Here is a 22,549-nt window from a genome sequence, read left to right as displayed (position 1 = left end):
CAACGTGGTACATTCAAGTATCATATTTAATTTCAATTAAGCCGTCTCTCCACCGTCTTTATACTTCATAAGACATTGTGAGCTCTTTCGGAAAATTTTAATTGGTACCACTGAAAGTTTATCTTTGCTTTCCTCACAAAGCGACAATAACCACCTTCTACATAACAGTCAAAGCAAACAGCGTTAAACGAGCGCAAACATGTAAAGCAATACACTACCACTCAGACAATGGACGTAACGTTTGCTTTAACTATAACCATCGCAAAAAAGCAATTATATTCAGCGTGTTTACACACCGTGAAAACGGCTTGGGAATTTTCGCCAAATATCAACGAGTCAATAAGTTCTCTTTGTTAATTGACTGATTGTTCGCCGATACGCTTCAACGCTCACAAGTCGGCAACTTTGTCGACAGTTCAGCACCTTTTCACCGGTGGATTGATTGATAACCGCTAATGGCGATGCTCTGACAAACGACCGTGGCAACACCGAAAATGGAGAATTTATAAAATGAAGAAGACTCCTAATTGTACTTTATCACTTTGAGTATATTGGGGATCTTGCAAAAAAAAATTCAGCTTAAGATTAATGACAGTATTTTTGTACTCTTTACCCTAATATTATCCGGAATGTCAAAAGTATCTAGTTTATAAATAAATAACACAAAAAATTTCAAAATCAGATTAAAAAATGTATTCTTGAATTCTCGCATCTAGAAATTTTGTCACTGCTTTGGTAAAAGAAAAAGCAGCGAGACTGACTTCGTAAATAAACCCAAAAGAACGCCTTAATTTCTCAAAGCCGTATTTAATATCTAAGTGTTAAGTTATCTTGATGAAAAAGTACTTGAAGGCAAAAAATTGAACAAAAATATCAGCAAGATTTTGTGAACCGTTCAAATTTTTTTTTTCGTATAAATGTCATCACTGTTTTAAGTTTTTATAACTGGGTTTTACAATATTACATTTTATTTTTAAAAGTAATACGTAAAATCTGTTACATTAATTTAGCAATTTCTCTGAACTTTTATGTAACTTTTAAAACTATAAATTAGATAATGCTCTCATTCTCTTTACCCAAAACACCACAATGCTTTTAATAGCATATGTAAGCTCCAAGATCCATAATTTATCAAATGGCAGTAAAAAAACAACTATGCAATTTATGATCACATTTTTGTGATATATCTACGTGTTTTGCATAAAATCTAGACGCCTAGATAGAAACTGCAAAATTTATTCAGGATATGTTACGTCGGCAAATTTCCGGCTACGTGATGCCTTGGGCTTGGGTTATTACGTTCAAGGAAGAATACATTCAAGAGTTTAAGAAGAAATTACAACTTCATGCAAACTATATGCCAATAGCTAAAAAGTAGCCTAATCAAATTCATTGTAATTTTTTATGTCCAATACGGAGGCTTTTCAATGCAAATTGTGTCAATTTATATTCTGAATAAATTTGGTACTGTGAGAAAATTAAATTAATTTTAAATTGTAACGGTTCAATGAAGATAAATAATTACTTTATTGTACATATTATATACGAGAGGTAAAGCATTTTTCAAAGCTCTTTGAAAACTTTTGGACGACATCCAACTATCCATTATATGATATTCAGAATGTTTCAATGGAACCGCCGTTGGTCTCATTTGCAAAGTAATATGAAATTATTTATTTAGTAACATAATATAAATTCTGCAAAAATATAAATAATATCATCTAATGTGATGTTACACGAATGCGTGCATATTTCAAAATATATTTTTGCTCATCTAAGAACTATATTTATTTAATAATAAATTCATCGTGAAAATCAGGGGTCCACAAATTACGAACCGCGAGTAAAAATATATTTTATATCATCAAACTCTTTAAGACCTTTTACAAAAAATGATGTAGATGTTTTTGGCTATTTTCTTGTTAATGTAATTTATAAAAAAATACCCGATAATCGAGTCAGCTAAAAGTACAGTATCGATTATACGCGCACATAAAATTGAATCTTCGCCCCACAGTCCCATAGGCAATGTTCCAATCCTGCAAGACGATAAAACAACTTCCGAAAGTTATAAGAACAATCCACAATTGGTCGGGATATTACCAAGGGATGATTTTCCTACGGCAAACACAACCGGATATCAATTTGGGATGAAATATGTAAAAATGCTTCTCTCAAAGGGATCGTCCCTCACCGTTTCAACTGAAATGAGATCCTAAGTTGAATGTGGGTGATGTATGTTTATGTCGGTACCATGCTGGTATCTATCTTATATAGATTGCTTGATATGTCTACACGAATGTAAGATAAAGCGGTAAAACAATAAGGGTCCGTGCAACGGCATTCGGATTGAGTTTACACAATGGAGAAGAATACCAAGCAGATGTATAATGTGTAGCGATTACGCAACTTTTTCATTGTTTTACTTTGCGATTTGACAGATGGATAAGGGTCTTAAACTTCGTCATTAAATTTATCTCGAGTTAAAAGTGTCAGGCCAAAGTGGTACATACTGCGTGTCTCGGTATTTGATAACCTAAGGCGTTCTTGTACATGACATGTTTTCATTAAAATTATACAATAAATGATTAAAATTATAAAATAAATGATTGGTAATTAATCAATAATTATTTATATGAATATACAGATTCATATATTTTAAGGGCGGAATAGCGTAGTCCATAACTTCTTAGACTAATAACTTTGAGGCTGTGGGTTCAAGTCCTGGCAATGGCACTCAAATTTTTATTTATCAAAAAGAATCCGGCCTTAGCTGCAGTGACATCTATTGATTATTAATTGTATACCACATAATAATTTATAATAAATAATATAGATGTTACTGATTCCCAGACTTTTAGTCTGATGGTTAATACTTATTTGTAGGTCTGATTGACTTACTCAGTAGGTACAGATTTGCCCGTTGTAACGCATTGGGCTTACGCCTGTCAGGTTATTTTTGTTTACTTTTCTGACGCACATCAGTTTTTGTATTAATATGCGATAATAAAAGCATTAAGATAAATACATACAATTTCAGAAAATATATAATATTTGCTAATTTAAATTAAATTAGAACTACCATGATCTAAAGATTACTCCAATGCGTCACGATGGCCAAATAATAATACGCATTATAATTAAAATTCACAAAAAATATAATACAAGCGAGACAAAAAAATAATATATAGTAAGAAAGAAAAAATCATAAAATATTAAAATGAAATGAAACAAACCGTACCTTGTAGGATTAAGCTTTTTAAGGAGCCGAACGGTGCAGCCATAGGGGAATTGGCTAGTCCGGACGTTCTGGCTCTAACGACATTAAAAGAGGAATCGATCATGATTCTAGAAGACGTTCCGAAACCCAAACTAAAATTTCTCGAGTTTAATTATTGATAGCACCATTTTTTACTTTAAAGAAATGCTTAGTAGCATAAAACTTTATGCGAGAATTGGGGAATCGTATCCTAATGCCCCTAAAAGAAGGCTTTAAAAAATTTACGTTAATAATAAATAACGTGAAAATCAGAAGGCTATAATCGAACCATAATAATTATAGATTTAATAAATAAAAAAAATTACTCTATGACAAACAATCTTGAGCTATCAATCGTTTGTTTTAGTCGTACATTTTTAACTTGCAGTATGATTTTGGAAAGACTAGACTATTCTCGGCATTAAACTAAGAACCGTAATATAAATCTCCTTATTTCCCTACGATATATTTTCAATTGCTTGCTTAAAACTTTGTATACGGTATACAAAAGTCTCACAAATCGTATTTCTAAAGCTGTAAACTAGTCGCGTTTCCTTTAGCATCATTCAGGCTATTCCATATGTTTTTACAAATACATCTATAATCACTAACATTAAGTTTTAGTGAATTCAAAACATTGTTTTCATCCTCTTTTTGAAAGTGACTTAATTCTAAAATTTAATTCGATTTAATCTATACCTTATAAAAGCATTCGAATAAGTTTGTTCAACTTTTTCCTTGGAAATTAAGCATCGTTCTTGTTCGCTATTTTCTAATTTATATTAGTGATCACACTTTCATAAATAAACTATGTTCTTCTAAATACAGTAAAATTTAAGTATAGGGAAGCTCACGGGAGATGATAATTTTTTTTTTTATTTTAAATTTCCATATTACTACAACATTAAAATACCCTCTTACAATATAAATTTTGTCCATTTTTAGAGATACCATAATAAACACAATAAAATTTGTTAAAAAAATGTTTCATAAAAAAAGTTTGAGGGTAACCGAAACACCTTGAATGTCGGTTGTGAACACATCCGGCACAAGCCAAGTCAAAGATGAACTGAATTTTAATAAATATTGTGTCAAGTTGTAACGTCATTCTTAAATTTTGTTAAAAATATTTCGTTATACTGGAATCAGTCTTCGTTATAATGAAAACATTTTGTATGAAAGCTTTTCAGGAACAAATTGAAGATTTCGGTATTTCGGTATATATACAATTCTAATATACATAAAAAAAATTAGCATGAAAATTCTATGGGCTAGATAGATCAGATAATATTCTAATGAAAAAACTTTTACTACTTATCTAAAATATGTAATGCGTTACATTTATTATTGACCTCATAAAATAATTACAGTTGAACCCATTTTAAGCTCTGTTGTCTTAATCATATTTTACAGTACTTTTGTATTTTACAAATGGGTATATATAAATACTTATAAAAAACAAATTGATGGGCTATATAAAAAATAATATATTCAAAGATAGTTCACGCGGTTAAGAAAAAAATAAATATTTTACATTTTATACTAATATGTTATTTAGTATTACTATTTCTTTTGCACATAAAATATTAAAGCTTTAAAAAATGTGTTCGCCATTCACATATTAAAAGTTCTACCATTAGTCAATAACTTGAAAAATAGTTTTTAAATAACGATTGGAATATTAAATAAACTGCTAAATAATTCTAAAACTTTTGCACGCAGTATCAAGATTTTTTTTGGATTTTATAAAAAAAATCCAAATTATCCAGCTTCTGGATATAATATAAGTTATAATTTTGAATCATTCTAAAACAAGATTATGCTATGCCATTAGGATATGGCAGAGAAGTAATATAAATTATTTATAAAATAATATACGATAAGCATATTCAATTTTTTAATTTGCTGTGCTTTTAAATCAGTACACTTAAGATTTTTTAAGACTATGCCTCTATTTTATATGAAATTCAATTCTCGCTTTAAGCGGATTTAAAATCAATAGAACTAATTACTAATTTTTCTATATGTTCTATGCCACGATTCACATAATTTTCAGTGTAATCTATCTACCGCGCAAATTAAAAAATGATATAAAAATGCAACATAACCGGCATTAGTCCAATGCGTAACAACCAGGCTAACATAATCAATGACCATTAAATAGTCAGACTAAAGTTTATAAATCAATTACATCTACTATGGTATTATTAAAAAAAAAACAACAGCTTAAAATCAGTAGATTTTACTATGAGCTTAATTTTATTTTATTAATTTATCACAATATCAATCCATGAAATTAGGAAAATCTAAGAAAAGCTCATCTGTAATGCTCGATCAAACTTATAAAAACATAAAAATATGTTGTACTTGAAACAGTTTGAGCGATTTAAAATATTCATCAGATAAAAATCATATTTAACTAGTAATTATATTATTGCAATAAGAAAGAAATAATAATCAATGTCAGTCGTCGTGTTTTGTACATTTTAATATATCGTCAAAATACTTTCATATTCAATATTTAATTTATTTAAAAAACACAAATGCTATTGTTTTCATATTTTAAACAATAAGGTTTAAAAAAATGTATACATTTTCTAGAAAGAGAAACACTTTAATTTCGTGACAATGGCATGAATATCGCAGTCGAAATATCGATTAGTAAATTCTCATCGCTATTATTTTTTTAATGCTTAATAAATTAAGTATATGAATTTAAAAAAAACTTTTTTATGAAAATCTATAAATTCTACAGATAAAAAATAAATATATAAATACCACATTATAAAAGTATCTCATAATTAATAATCAAAAATGTACTATTTTTAAAAACTGGCCCCAGCTACATATTGACATATATTGATTATAAATTAAAATACACAAAATGCTTAATATTTAATAAAATAAATTTAACTTATATTTTGACTGAAAAGTGTGGTTATTAAAACTTACTTATTTACGTATTTATTATTTTTAATTGACTCATTTAGTATATATTAGCCCTGTTGTAACGCATTGGGCTTACGCCCCTTAAGTTAAAATGATCTCGACTCTAATATAAATATTCTTATATGTATAATACTCAATATATTTGCCTGATTATTAATTATTACTTATTAAAATATGTGTGCAAAGATTCATAAAGTATTATTTGATATTTTGTAGCGAAATATTTAAAACAAATTTATAAAAAATATTGCATCAAATCTAAAAACACTTTATTTAACTAAATATATTTTCAAATATTTCTGTTATTTTTATTATATTGCATAGCTTTAAACCTGACAAATTTTGCATACTAAAAAACTGCCGAAATTTCATAAATTACGCATATTTATGAATTAATATTATGCGGTTATGGACCTGGTATTTACTTTTCCATCTCATATTTTAACAATATAAACGCTGTGTAATTGAAAGTCTATCTAAAGTAATATTATTTTTGTGTACACAACATCAATAGCAATTAAATGAGTATTTTCGGCAGCAGAAATAATTAAAAAATCGAGCTTTGCTATATTATTTATAAAATTTAATTTAATTAAATAATCGAATATTTTGTACTATTTGCTATTTAAATATTTGAAATATGTGTACTAACAATTATTGTTTGATTTTTTAATAAAAAATTTCGAAGGGTTGATTTTTTTATGTGTAAGCTAATAAAATAATGATTAAAAAATGTTCCTTAATTATATTCAATTCCAAATTATAAAATCAATATTATAGTCATATGGATAGCATGTTACGTTTCAATAAAAAGGTGCAAACTCTGAATTTATCCTTTTTTCTCCAATCGCAAACTTCCACTATGGCCTAGGTGTACACATAATATATTATTCCCTTAACATTTCCACAAATGCCCAATGGAGCGTTGACCAGCCGAATGATTTATCGCAAGAATTTTCCACTTGACTAATCTCACACGCGTTTCGACACTTTTCCCTTTCCACCACAATTTTCTTGCAAATTTTTACTCATTGTTTTTCTACCACGCTTTATTTTTTTATATGAAACGAATATAAAAACTAGCACTGCGAGAAATTTCCCGAAAGTTCCGATACACAAACCGTTTGAGATTCTTAGATTGTAGATGCAGTAAAAAAATATGAAAGCTCAGGTAGAAAAATAACTAATCGAACAACCTATTAGGGTTTTGCAATATACTAGTACCGTGTATGTACGTAATCTAAAATTATCGTGATGGCGCGGGTCACCAACGTTGCAAATTACTTTTTTATATTTACTTGGGTGTAGTAGGTTTTATGAACATATGTATATTATATACATACATACTTAGGTATGGGTTTTCACAGCGTAAATAATTACAAGCATGATTGATGACAAAGTGTATGGGCGTACAAGATGTGTCGCTTTGAAAAATTATATATTTTTTATGTGTATATTAGACTAATGAACTTCAGATGGTCGATTTTTATGGATCTTTAAAACATTTTGTAGATCATTTTTTTAATAGCATTATTTTCCAAACAAATTCCTGTATATTTATTATTGTAACACGAATGACAAAAAAACAACGGCAAGCAAACATTTTGGAGACGCAAAAGGAATTCTATTGTAGTCATTAGCAAAGGAATTCCGACCAAGGTAAAAGACCGTTTCTCGCCGCTTTTACGTAGTAAAACCTACATTTCACACGATATCGTACAGCGTTAACGCAATTTATTAATGCTATGCTAAAAAGGAACCGTTGAATATGAAAATGTATTGTTATGGTGTTTTTTCAAATATAAAATAATGTTTGTTTTTAATAGAAAAATAGGGATATTTCATTATCGCCTATGTCAGTTTAAAATAAATAAACCAGTAGGCTGCAGCTATTTGTTTTCATTCTATACTCTAGATGATTTTTAGAGAGACTTATCATAGACCTTAAGCTTACAACCATTGAAGCTCACTTAATCGACACTTAACAAATTAATTTTGTATTATGCTTAACCCCAAATTTTGATTTATTTGGCATTTTTAAGCAGACAAAAATTAAACTAAACAATACGTTTTTAGATATACCTAAATAAATAAAAATAAGTGGTAATTTGTAGTTTGAACTTAATTTATTATGTACAATGATATCGCACAAACATATCTGATAAATTAGGCAAATTTCAAAGAGTAATCAACAGAAAATTACAAACGTCAAAAATCGCATTTTGATAAGGCGAAAAAAACTAATTTTCATACTACAAATAACATAGCAAATTTTGCGCATTTCCTAGATCACTGGCCGATAACGCATCAAATTGAACAATGGAATCCAGTGGCGTGCTGTAATTTTTTATTTTATTTTTCTGGTAGCAAACAAAGTGTCCGACGTGTCCGTTTGCAGAACAGCATAATTACATCGTAAAATCCGTAGTCCGTGGCCGAGGAGCCTTGCTAAGGGTGGCGCCGCCCCCTTAAACAGGGGACTCGTGATGGGGAGGGGCACGATCAATACTACTACTAAACTTATTCGAATAAACAAAACTTTTATACTCAAGTGGTAAGAATTCAATTTAAAGAAATCTGAGGCGTCTAATAAATTAAATGTCTCGGGATCGATGAAAAGCAAAGAAAATTTGAGGTATTGAAAATATTAAAAGCCACTTCAGAAATATTAGAGAGTATACAAGCAGTAGTCTAATCTAGTCACCGTCTATAATAAAATTTTTAAATGTAGGATTATAAAAGATCACATTAAGAGTTATCTAATTATTTGCCTAAAAAACACATAGAAATGTCAAAAATCATGGATACTAATAAAAATGCTATTTTTAATAGTATCCATGATTTTTCTATGCATAAAAGAAACTTTAGCTGCTTCATCTTAATCGGTAAAGTTGGGCTGTGCTATCTTTGTTTGTGTATCGTTAATGGTTACTTATAAGAACATGACAATTTAAAATCAATGTCAAGTAAAATAAAATCTATACAACCAAAAACCTGCAGGTAAAGTTTTAAAATATGTTTTTAAGACTAAATTGAATTTATATACTAAGTCCAAAATGCTTTTAAATCATTTATTGTTAGATTCACGTGATATATAAATCCGGTCGATCGACAGTGGTAAATCCTCTCGTCGACCGACTCCAAAATCAGTCTGCAAATTAGTGATTTATTTACTTAGAGTAATAAGTTATACTTCAACAATTATTAACTATCACAAAAATGAACTATATATAAATGTTACTATGCCCAACCAAGCTTGATTTTATTTATTTTATCTTTAAAAATATTTTTCTTTGAGATTATGAAAATCTCGAAAAATATATGAAATTTTCTAAGGTTTAGATATTATTTTTCAGACAACCAGATTATTCAGGTATTATTTACTGACCATACTATTAGTATTTGGTGCTTATTATATGGCAAAATATAAGGCACCTTAAGTCTTAAAATTTCGCGTTGCATTGCAAATAAACTCAATTTTTTTATTTAATGAGATCAAAAAATCGTAGGTCGCGGTTAAAAATAATTTTGAAGTAAAATTTTAATTGTTTGAAATAAGTAATACATGAGATAAAATATATTAAATAAGATACGTACAACGAGCAGATACGCCGACACCAACGGGCGCGTCCTGACACGACGACGATGGATCTTCTGACCCATCCTCTCCTTTATTTTAAACATATTTCATTTTTTTAACGGATTTATTAACATATTACTAAGATTTTCAAAAATGTTAGGGCTTACATATTGTGGTTTTTCTTAATCTCATCTCGTTTGGCAACGTTTCGACTAACGATGTTGGGGTCATCATCTAGGGCGTAATATCAGCCACCGCAGACTTTGATTCGACCTTGTGTTTTGATATTTTTTTGTTTGTTTGTTGCTAAGAAAACAACAAATGCATTAACCTACGAATTATTTTGTTTAAATAAATTTGTATATGTATTAATTTTGATTTAATTTAATTTAACTTGGCTTAAAATCTGTAATTAAGTATCCGAAATTGCTTTTGCATCATCTCTTTTATTTTCTATACTACTTTTTTTTAAATTTTGCTTTCAATTGTTTCTCTATAGTTTTTTACAATTTGGTTTTTTAATTTGCCTAAAGTTTTGGTTATAACAAAATTACTATGGCGATTTTCATCGAGTGTGTGGTTTGACAAAATTGCTAAAAAAATTGCAAAATTGGTTTGACAAAAGTTTCTGAAATCGAACGGTTTGTCTGATCAATGTAAATTTTGTCACAAATGCCACAAAAAATTTGGTATACTCCTTCTGATTCATTTTAAATTTTGTCTTTTCCATTTCAGTAAAATGGCTCCTATTTTATTATATAGTACTTGCTCTATCTTTTTAATATCCCTCGAACATAATGTAAATGTTTTTTATATTACAAATATTAGTAGAGCGATTTAATTTTATGTTCGCTATCAAAAAGTTTGTCTACTCTATGAAATATGAAGGCTAATTTAGTTGTGAATAATGATAGTGAAAATTAGCGTTTAAATAGGGATTTGTGTTTTTTTTTTCACTATAAACTGTGTGTCGAAAAATGTATTATAAGTCTAAAAATAGTACAGATTTGTTCTGTTGAATAAGTAAATTTAATTTTTGTTTTATTAACCTATATAATTATTAATTTTTCATTTCAATAAGAGTGACACAAAACTCATTATAATTTTATTATAAAGATAGAGACATTTTAATGTAACTTTTCTTATTAGCTTTTATTGCTGCTTTGTACAAATTTTTCAATTTTATTTTATTTGGATATAATTTTATGTTTTACTGAAAATTGTATGTAGTTTGCCTATCTTAAAATAATAATAGATTTTTTTTAATAAAAAACTCAATATTTTGCTGCGAGGTAAAATAATATGCGTCTGTTTTTTAGACTAAATAATTAACTTTTGTAAAATATAATTAGAGTAGGTGAAAAATTGTTTTAACATTATTTATAAAATATTTCATAATAATTTATTTATTATAATTTATTTAAAATAAAAAAAATAGTAACGTATTATATAATATCAACAAAACTTGTGAAACATTAAAAATTAAAATCTTGCTATAGGTTATTAATTATTGAGCACTTTTATATTAAATCTTAATAAACCAAATCAATCAATGTGTTTTTATTTTTTTTTATTGCTTTTAATTTTAGTATTATATTTATTTTGTTGCAAGTCCTATTAAAAAAATGTAAAATTTATGTATTTGTAAAAAAAATGTTAGTTTCAATGTAATTTTTTTTTAATTTAATTAATTTGCTAAATAAATATTTAGAATTACCGCCAAATCGGTTTACGTATAGTAAGATGTTGTATTTATTTATATACACATCATATTTGAGCAGCTCTCGAACGAGAATGTATTGGAGAGTGTGTGTGTATAAACAAGGCACTTAAAGATAAGCCGAAACAGATTGGAAACCAAGAAAGCGTATACTTCAAGGCAAAGATCCCTATCGGCCGAGTTCGGTTTCTCTGCTCTATATCAAAATGCCTTTATTTCTTTTTTTACCAACCCCTAACTGAGTGGTCTCTAGTGGTTTTCCCGAGAGTTGTAAAGTTTAAATTAAACACACATAAAACGAGCGGGTCGTGGTAATGTAAAAGTGTACACTCTAAGATACTGTGAAATCTCAAGGATTGTATATATGTTTACATTTAAATTAATTAGTGTTACTTTAGAATATAAACTTGCATATTAAAGCGAAATTCACTATATAGGTACATATGTCATACAATTTATTTTAGTCCGTTTCAAAATATATTAAGGCTATTAAAAATATTACATATTTTATTATTCTGTAGCATCACATTTCATATGTTTCTATTCCCATTGTTGTTGCCTCAGTATAATATCATAATACTGCATTGATTTTTATAATATACTGTAATGTAATTGTAGCAACGCAAAAGGCAAGGAAATCTACAAAAACAAGACCGCTTTTAATCAGCCTCAAACATTTTACGAGAAAGGAAATTTAACGTATGCGTAAATTTTCGCTGCCTGCTCGAGTCTCGTAACGACTCGAGAGGACTCGCAAAAAGGCTTTTTTATAAGTTGTAGAACCTCACTAAGAAGGTTGTGGGGAAAAATTACATTTAAACTCTCATTAGAGACATCTTTTAGGACGTCGTGTTAAAATAATTTGGGGTCTCCTAATAGCCTTGCAGTCTGATCTTTCACGTATCAGATTTAGATCAATAATCTGCTTCTAATCGGTTTCACCCGATCAAGGCTGACGTAATCTTTAAAATCTGAATCCTAATATAAATGCAGCTGCAGGGTCATCCGCATTTTTTTATTTTCAAAGAGGATGAGTCTGAAAACTGGATGGTGCTGTAAAATATGGATAAAATCGAAGTAGGAGGACATTTGTATTTTTCGTTAGTTAAATGTCTAACAAAGATTTAGTATATCTAAAAAATATGCAACCTATCAATATATTTTCATTTTTTGTCAAACTGTTGTCCACAATATAGTTTTATTATTATTTATTTTTATATGATCAAAGACATAGATATTTAATTATAAAAAAAGTATTAAATGTACATCAATGTTTTTTAAACATAAAATTTGGGTAATTTTTGTAAATATGTGATGTAATCATAGACTGCGTCTCGTAGCTGGACTACGAACTCGCATGAAGAGGGAATCGGCTGCTTTGTGAGTCGATACTCTTGTTGCGAGTGTAAATTAACTCTCGTGTGTTTGTCTGGAGTAAATTTTTAATGAAGGTTTCTCTCAAAAGTAAATGATATGCGGTTTCGTGTAAGGTATGCTTTGGGCGAGCTTTGATTATTTTGGCTCCACATTTTTAATATTAAATTTCGTTAATTTAATTTACATATTTTTATATATTTTTCGGCTTTTGTAGAATTTTTTATATCAATTCAAAGGCTCTCAATATTTTTTTATAAATTTAATGACATATTTTATTTACTCGTTAATTTATTGGTATTATTTTCATTATTAGAATCAAATAAAAAAAAATATATAAATACAATGTTTATCATATATTATTTTTATAGTTATATATGTAAATATATAACGATCTGAGGTACAGTAAAAGATCAGCCGCCGTACATCTACGGCCATACTGCTCAAACGGTTAACAACTGCAATGTGTTGTGAGTGAAATTAGATTTGCTGTATTTTTAATATTAACTTTTGTTTCACAGCTATATTTTGCATATGTGACAACACTCCATGTATCACATTCCATATGCTGTTGGGCATGTTAAAATGTGTCCATTTTAGAACGGTAATCCGTTGGGATCTTTCAGAATGTCAAAAATACACTTTTCTATTTTGGTTTATTGCGCTTTTAACGCGTATTTATTTTTTGCATTAGCTTAATGAGTAATGTCCAGTAACTTAATTAGCTTAGTATAGTATAGTAGTGCCGTAAATAAAACTCTCAAAAAAAGTTTTAATAATATGTCTTAAATTTTATAAAATATGTTTTTTAGAGGTTTGTATTTCAAATTGGCACACTTTTTCTAGCGACAGCCAATTTGACAGCTGATAGCTGATTTGTACTTAGTTTGGTTTGCCATAATATAGAAAAAAATGGTCTAAACAATTGTTCAATAAAAATTGCGCCAAAAAGCATATACTTAAACTGAACTAATGTTCTGTTTTTAAAATAGTTTATTAAGAAAATAAATCCTGGTGACACCATTACAGCTGAGAGTTGTAATCAAAAAATGAAAATAACCACATTTAGTCCTTGCACTGTTCAATCTAAATGATCCAATTCTCTTGCACGACAATGCGCAAGCACACATCGCACGTTTTACCCTCCAAAAGTTAAATGAGTTGCGCTATGAAATATTACCTCATATACTATACTCGCCAGACAGTTTGTCAATAGATTATTACTTGTTTGAAATATTTTGACAACTTTTTACATCAGAGTAAAAAATTAAAGACACAACCTAAATTTTCAGATTTTAGATTAGTTATCAAATATGTGTTAGTTTCATCTTTCATAAACCACAATTATTTTCCTATTTAATTAAATTAATAGACATGTATGAGAGATAAACTTTCTATTTAGAGTACATCGATATGTTTAACATTTATTTTAGTTGAGTTTTATAAATATTTTACTTATTTAATGTTCGATAGAACCTTGACGACAGTCTGCGACGTTTCGCTGGTTTTTTTCCCACTATTTCGTTTAACGACTGTGCTAAGAACATACACATACATTCAAAAATGTCATTCCAACATAATAATATACCCTCTCGGAGATAGTGGCAGCAGCGTCTCAATGGTCAACAACAAATCGTGCGAGTATGCTTTTGTATGGGTGTATGTTTCTGTGTATGTAACTTTGGATTGTTTAGCCTTACTTCTGCTGCTGGCAAATTGCCAGCTAAGGCTCCAGCTCCAGCTTGCCGGCTGCTGTCGGTGCAAGCACAACACACAAACGAGAGAAGAGAAGAAAAAAAGTGAAAGAAGAAGACCGACGGGATGACTGAGTGTCTCGGCGAAACTATTTTCGTTCTATCTCTCGGTGACCCCTTTCGCGAAAGCGAGGAAGATATACGGCAGAAAGTTTTCTCGTTTCGGAATAAAATTTCGCCGAAATGCAAAATTTAATGTATTTCGGCTAAACAAGATTATAAAAGTGTAGTACACTTGTAAGGCTTGTACGAGTTCAGAGTTACTTCGTTGTGTATTGTGATTGTCTTGAACTTGGTGTTAATGTTCTCAAAAGATATATTCTCTAAATTGAAAATTAGTTTTTAGGATACATAAATAGTTTTTAAAACATTTTGTTATAATTAAACTGGCAAAATAAAAAACTTTGATGTACATACACATATTATATAATAATTTTTTTATCAGTTCAAAACATTATGCGATTTTTTCTGGTCGTAACGAGGGCTTTTGTGTGTGGTCCCATCCTTTACGCTATTATCTTGTTATTGTGAGTTTTAAAAATGAGACCCTACAAAATTTTGGATAAATTATTACTGTTTTTTATTAAAAAAATAATCGCTTTTTGAGATTACTTAAATTATATTTATTTTTAAATAGTCTACCATGGCTTTTCACAAATATCTCAAACACTATAAAAATGCTTAATTTGCACGCATGAGCAACGAAAACAGCATTTCACTTTATTTACTTATTTTTATCAAACCTATAGCTGGTTATTGACATTTATACGTTAGTCATTTATTTGTGATAAATTAATAGCATCCACAAACTAATAAAAAATGGTTTTATATTTGCCACAACTGACTACTTTTTTTTTCTATTTTAAAGTGCTCATGAATTTACTAGAATTTACTAAGAGTATGTGTCTCTATTGACAGAAAACATAATATTTTTTAAAATGGAATATCTTGAATCGCGTGCGGTTTTTACAGACTTAAGCGTTCTATATCTTGCCTATGTTTAATGATATGATATGTTTAATGAAATAAATTTATAGTATTCTATTTATATTATATTTATGTATAATACAAGTCAATCTATAAATTAATTAAAGTTCATTTAAATCTCTAATCTGAGAGGTATAATATTAATCTGTCCATTTAGTCAGTTTGCTTTCAACATCTCCATGCATAACATTGTCCCTTAGTTCTCTTAGGATTTTATGTTAGTTACAGCGTCTTTACAGGGTCTAAGATCCAGTAATCTGTCTTTACATTATAACATATCCTAATGTTGTTTTAGACAGTTTACAGCTCTCATACCTTAGTATGAATCAACGCAAACGCTTTTACGTGATTCATCGCCTTATTCATGAGGCAATTTCTTATTTACACAGCGATGATTTCGGAGCAAATGGGGCGTAAAGTTCACAGGGTCCCTTTAAGAGGAGTGGTCATGCAAAATTAACGAGGAAACGCCGAAAATTTGCTACGTAACTGCCCCGAAAACGGCCACCGCTTTTCGAGGCACTAAAAATTTCCACCGTATCCTTTAAAACATTCACGATAATACACCGGAACGACACTTTCCGGATGTAGTAGATAGCGTCAGGGCATTCATAATGCAAGGACAAAGCTTAACACCGATGTATATGTCACGCGAGAGGGATATTAAAATTATTCCTATTTTCAGTATTTTTTAAGAATCTAATGTGTGTATTTATTTTAATGTTTTCCTTTATATTTATAAATGTTATAACATTTTTATTTATTCAGAATCGTCCTATATTTTTATTCTGACCATTTTATATTTATTCCGACCATGACTAATATAATAAGGACTATACATTATTTAAATTTAATTTTTTTATATTTTATTGTCACTAAAAAATATAATTATTATGCCTAAAATTTAAAATCACTTTTATGAAAATGTAACAAAGTATGTTTTCACCCCAAAATCGTCACATTGGCGCGAGACTCGAAAGTAAGAAAGAGCCAAGCACCTACCCTATCTTAAAAGAGTAAATCAGCACGTACTTAAACCATTTTCTTTTGAAATACACTATCATTAGGATCCTCCAGTAAGCAAAAATCAGAACTAATCACGCTAACTATTATTTTTCCGAGGATAAAGGCCAAGCGTCGACCTTAAGACTTTGATAAGCCAGAAAGAAGCCGCTTCTCTCTTCACGTCAACCTTAATTCAGCTACTTAGATCAATCTTTGTAGACAACTAGATCATAAAAGCCTTATTAGATAACATTACAAATCTTACGTGATTTTAAAACTGCTATAATATCGATAGATTTTTATTAAATAAAAATAAACGTGCGTAGTAAGTACTTCGCAATCGTCGCTCGAATGAATATTTCTCTTATTCTGGAGTACCACAGAGATCCTATCTTAGTACTTTTTTATTATCAAAACAAAATAAAAAATACATAAATAAAATATGCATATGATAATATCATCAATATGTAGTTTTATCGCACAATTAAACCTTGCCATTTAGCAACAAAAATATTTAAATATTTATGAAGTAAACAAGACTAAATTACTAATTTATTTATTGAATTCGCAAGATTGCAACGTTTGCCTTTATACACCTCATTCGTGTTTTATTTTATAGCTGTTCGAGAAGATCTGAATATTCTCCAGAATAAAATAAACTCAAAGTAGAACTTTGCTCGTTATTCTTAATCAAGATATTCGACTCAAGAGAAAATGTGAGGTAACCAGACAATTAGCAAAGAAAGCCAAAGTTTTGGTGCAGTTAAACAGTTATATAGATATTTACTTCGCTCGAAAGCATAATTTTTAAGTACTTTGACAAGTTCAATGTGTACGTTCGGGGAATATGTATACATATGTCTGTGTATGTCACCGTATGTGCACAGCCATTGTTAGTGCTCCTAACCATAAAAATGTTAGTAATGACGCCATAAATCTTTGGAAAATAATTTTCATCGGCGGAACGTTTGTGCGCGAATTTATGGTGCATAAAACTCGAGGACTTAAACAGTGTGTAATTTTGTGCAAGAGTATTTTTTATTACCCGTATAATAATGGACACTAGTGCGTTGCCATTATTTATGGGTCAACATTTCTACAGTTTTAAGCCCGACTTTAAAGTTATTACATTATACCGGGACTAATTTTCGCAGCTAGGCTTTCAAGATTGCCTATAAACTTATGTTTTAATTAAACAAACAGGGTTCGCTATGTTTACCAAATAAATAAGCTTGCTGTTGTGTAAATATCAGTCCAGCAAAAAAATATTTTTAATAACAACAAGTCGTAGTAAAAAAATCAATACTATCCTGACCTTCGGGTCAAATGTGTTTATTTTCACTTAAGACAAATTTATTGTTTGTTTGGTATTTAATTGTTGTGCAATAATTGAGATATTTACGTACAGATTGTATATGTTAGTTATATATATATATACAGTTTTCAATGTGAGCGTTTTTGAAGCGAATTTAACTGGACCAAGAGATGCGAAGAGAGAAGCGGCGGCTTCTGCAATCTTTTATTTTCTGAAGTTGGGTTTGAAAAGAGAAATAAAAAAATAACGAATAAAAAAAATAACATTAAAATAGAAAATATAACACATAAAAATTGAAATAAATGCAAAATATAATAAAACACAAAATTTAATAAGTGATTAATATATTTTAATCGCGAAATATTTTTAAATAGTCAGTCGGATCATTGGACATAAATGTCGGCAACTTGAGTCAAAATTTGATCATATTTTAAAAAAAACATGAAAACGACAATAATTTCAATATTTTCAAACAAAATTTACGCCTCATCGCCAATGTTTGCGATAAAGTGTCTAGAATGCTCGGCTTCGTTATACGAAGCGCTTGTCGCTTCAATAATTTATTCTGTACGATACGCTAGTTTGTAGCGTACTTGAATATGGCTTTATTGTCTGGAACCGAAGTAAAACGAAGTACTCCTTGTTGTTTGTGAATTCAGGAAATTTCTAAGATGTCTCTACAAGAGGGAGTGAGTACATGTCGTTTTCGGCGATGGCTATGATGAGCAAAAAAAATACATTGGATGGTGTATCATTGCTGTTTTTTATTAATTATTTTTTTTATTATTGTTTAAACTTGTCAAGTCAAAGTCAGCTTTGCAATAACATAATAAAATATCTCAAAATCTTGACCTATTCTCCCAAATGGTCAATACACAGAGTTTTCATGGACTCTCCTGCGATCAATTCGATCTTATCCCGACCGAGTTTAACGTAATGCCCTATCAAATAAATGCCTGACCCAAATGGTCGTAGTAAAACTAGAGTGTGTCCAAAGTCGGAAATTTAACGAGCGCCCAGGGTGACATATGCTAATGAGGGACACTAACGACGTGAGAGCCTAGATAAAAAAACACACGCACATACTGTATCAAACTCTCGTTAAAATAAACCAAATATCGAAAATCACGGACACTCGAAAAATAGTAGTGAGAAATTATTGAATTTTTTATATTCAATAGTATTTTATATGTGTATTTTGCATCACTGGCAAAGGATAGAATAACGTAATCCATAACTTCTCAGACTAGTAACTCGGGTTCGGGGTTCGAACCCCGACAGCGACACTCAATATTTTATTTATGAAATTGCGCTATTATTAAAAACTGATTCACTTATTTAATTGGTATAGATTTTACCATAGTGTGTGTTTTTGTTTGATTAGCAAATATCAACTGAAATTAGTATTAATCCATATTTAGAAAGCTTAGCGTTTAAATATTTTATGTATTTTCTTTCTGTTCATTACCATACTACTGAGGCACACGATCTATTACCCCAAAGTTTAAAAAGAAACGTTGCAAAAAAAAACGCCAAGTGTTTGCAAATTATCCCATCAGCCCAAGTTTTCCAAGACATTACCGAAAAAATATGTTTTCCCACCAAGCGATGGCTTCATAATGATCTATCAATCGTACGTTGTGTGGGTATACTTCAGCGATATCTCTCGAAAGTTTACGGATTAGCGTCCGCCGCGGGATGATGTGACGTCATTTCCGGCGCTGGCTCTTATCGCAATGGCCACCGTTTCCGGTCCCGCTCACTAAACGTCAGCATCGCCTAACGACAGCCACAGCTGACGCGGAAGCTGCAAATGGCGAGATGAACCCTTCGCACGGTCAATCTGCAATGCCATCAACATGTCACAATACACATGGTGTAGTAGCAAAAGTTGGATGTCTGATAAGATTGAAATCTTATCAGACATATGACTACCGATCGTGCTTAGAATTTAGTAAGCTTTTATTAACCTTTACCGGACAAAAACAATTTATTTAATCACAAAAATTAGGCTTCTTACCTATGTATTATTTATATATAATTTATTTAGGGTACACCATGTATGGATGTTGGGACCACTACCAAAAACAAAACCACGAAGGAAAAAATGTTTCGCTCTCTCCTTGTTAAATAATTTCTAACCTTAAAGAATGTGACTTCACAGCCAAAAAACACAATTTTCATATTGCTATGATGGGCGAGAAATAATATCTCAGATTATATGAAGTACATCTAAACCAAATTTTGAGCAATAGAAGAGCCCAAAATACAATTATCCTTTCTCAGAAGTCAAAAATCCACGTTAAAAGCAATAAAATGGTGCCGTCGCCCACACGATTTTATTGCTTTTGACGTAAATTTTTGACTTCTGAGAAGTGATAATTGTTTTTGCGTCCTCCTTTTCACCAAAATTCAGTTTTAGCACACTTTAACCTATACTTGTCAGTAGTAATATCGGATAGAACATATTTTTAAAACATGGTGTATGATCGAAATGCAGATAAATTATGGAACAATATCCTAGATACTTTTTCTTTCGCTTATTTTCCTTTAAGAGGAATATTTTGGACTTGATCTAATGGAAGATCTAAGAATATAATTAATTTTGGAACTTTTATTGTGTTAGGTTTGGGTTACAACGGCAAATGGACGTTTCGCAACTGACAAATTGAGTTTCATATTTTAGAGCAGCATATAATTTCACTAGTGCCTAGCAGTTTAAATATATTTTCGCTAGTAGAAATATATGTCTACTGTTTTTTTTATGTGTTTGTTTCAAAAATATAAATAATTTTACATACATATTAATTATATATAATATAATATACATGTTACTGATTTACAACTATTTTCATGTTTAAATTCAATAATAAAAAATTAGGAATACAAAACAAACCGTTTGTGATTAAATTTAAGGAGAAAAAATACAAAACCCTTTACAATTTAAGCGAAATAAAAAATAAAATATAGGAAACAACAAAAAAAATTGTGTACATTTCTCCATTAAAGTTTATGTGTTTTAGAGTGATTCTCGCAAAAAAATCAAAGATAAGGATTGTTTTTAAATATTTTACTAAATAACACAAATTCATAATGGAGCTAATCATATTCATATGAGCCAGAGGCTTTGATATTTAGACTACACATATATTTGTGAAATTAAAAATAAAATCCTCAGAGTAATATCAGCCTAATAAGACATTCAATCATTTTTTTATGGATGTATTTATTTTATCGACGTTGTACACAAATTACGCTTCACAAATTATCCAAATCCCGGCCAGGATATTGAACGACGATATTATTAGGCGTTATAAATTAATTTCGAGGCATGGCTTAATCCGGAGGCGCTTTAGTCCCATATCCGGGTTTAGTAGGCTGATCCTCAATTAAGTTTTATGACAAACAGGATTAATCGCATCCGAACGGATCACCCAAATCGTTTACCTGCGAATTAGACCTTTTGAATTGCATCGGATGGATTGTTTATTGCGTTACTATTTTCCCGGCCCCTCTGTAATGAATTGTTAATTTTAGACGATGGCGGTGGAGGCATACACATTCTGTCCTCAACTTCCGGCTTCGTGCTGGTTGTCCAGCAGCGAGATGTACCAAAGAGCATACAATAAATTCTTCGCTTCATCGTCAAATTAACTCCGAACGAAGAAAAGAAGACTCGAATCAATCAAAAAGACTAATTATGGATACATGCTCAAACGCTTTGTCAATGTCCTGAAAGAACAGCCCCGTCGATCAATTAAAAATCAATAAATCATAAAAAAGCAATATTGATAAGTGATAAATTGTTAATTATTAAAAATAATAATATTAATATTCATAAAAAAGATAAATTTTGTACGAACGTTAAGTTTTAACTCATAATAATTAAAACTAATAGTGAGATTATTTGCGATCAATTATATTCGTATAAGTGTTGTTTAAGTATAAATTTTAAAAAGTTATCTATTAAAAAATAAGTTAAAAATGGCTTTCGCGGCGGCTCGCATGATCCTGAAGGACAAGAGGAGAAAAACTTCGAAGGAAGACTTTCGAGATCCTCGGAACCGTAGCAAGGTAAATAAAATAATTAAGACAAAACTTAACTGTATGGAGACCATCGTAAAAAACAGTGTGTATAATATTATATTATATGGACGATATATAGTTAAACCAGAATTATTTATTACCCTACTGTTTTGTTGAAACTAGCTGCCATTTTAGACAAACATACATACTAAATTAATTGTGGTTTAACTTTGTTTGTTCGTAGAAATTTTCATTTAACTGTAATGTATATGTTACACGTATATGTGCACTCATACCAGCAAATATGAATACAATAATAGGTTTTTGTATCAAGATAATATACAAGAAACTATTAATTTATAGCTTTAATTGGATTACTTTTATTTTAATAATTATGTATGATTTTAAATATATTTAAAGTACAAAAGTATAAAAAAATTATGTAATGGTTCGTGATGTAATTTATCGTTTTTTCTTTACAACCAAGACTATCGTGAATATTTTAATAGCAGTTTAAAACATTTCATATATAGCTTGACCGATTCAGTGTGATATATATTTCAAGGAAAAGCTTAGTAAA

The 22,549-nt window shown here is 29.7% G+C and overlaps 2 protein-coding genes across 4 annotated transcripts in view; one reads left to right on the top strand and one right to left on the bottom strand.

The window, feature by feature from the left end:
• LOC148231584 (neo-calmodulin-like) overlaps nucleotides 1-22,549 on the top strand; it is a 194,358-nt gene that overhangs the window by 103,964 nt on the left and 67,845 nt on the right. Inside the window, exon 2 of one of the 3 annotated variants that reach the window (XM_088192014.1) lies at nucleotides 21,481-22,017. The exons of 1 other annotated variant lie outside the window; for it this stretch is intronic. In XM_088192014.1, coding sequence (XP_088048140.1) covers nucleotides 21,928-22,017 — 90 coding nt within the window. In that variant the 5' untranslated portion in view covers nucleotides 21,481-21,927. Of the gene's footprint in view, nucleotides 1-21,480; nucleotides 22,018-22,549 lie in introns of those variants that run through there. One more of the 3 variants, XM_088192012.1, reaches the window with a different exon arrangement.
• The window catches only part of LOC148231586 (cationic amino acid transporter 4), a 148,045-nt gene that overhangs the window by 118,444 nt on the left and 7,052 nt on the right, over nucleotides 1-22,549 (bottom strand). The window lies entirely within an intron of this gene.

The sequence above is a fragment of the Plectrocnemia conspersa genome, unplaced genomic scaffold (assembly GCF_051122295.1).
Source record: "Plectrocnemia conspersa isolate PC_06_02 unplaced genomic scaffold, ASM5112229v1 ptg000009l, whole genome shotgun sequence".
Taxonomy (NCBI): Eukaryota; Metazoa; Arthropoda; class Insecta; order Trichoptera; family Polycentropodidae; genus Plectrocnemia; species Plectrocnemia conspersa.
The sequence above is the reverse complement of the archived record's forward strand: the minus strand, read 5'-3'. Positions and strand labels throughout refer to the sequence as shown.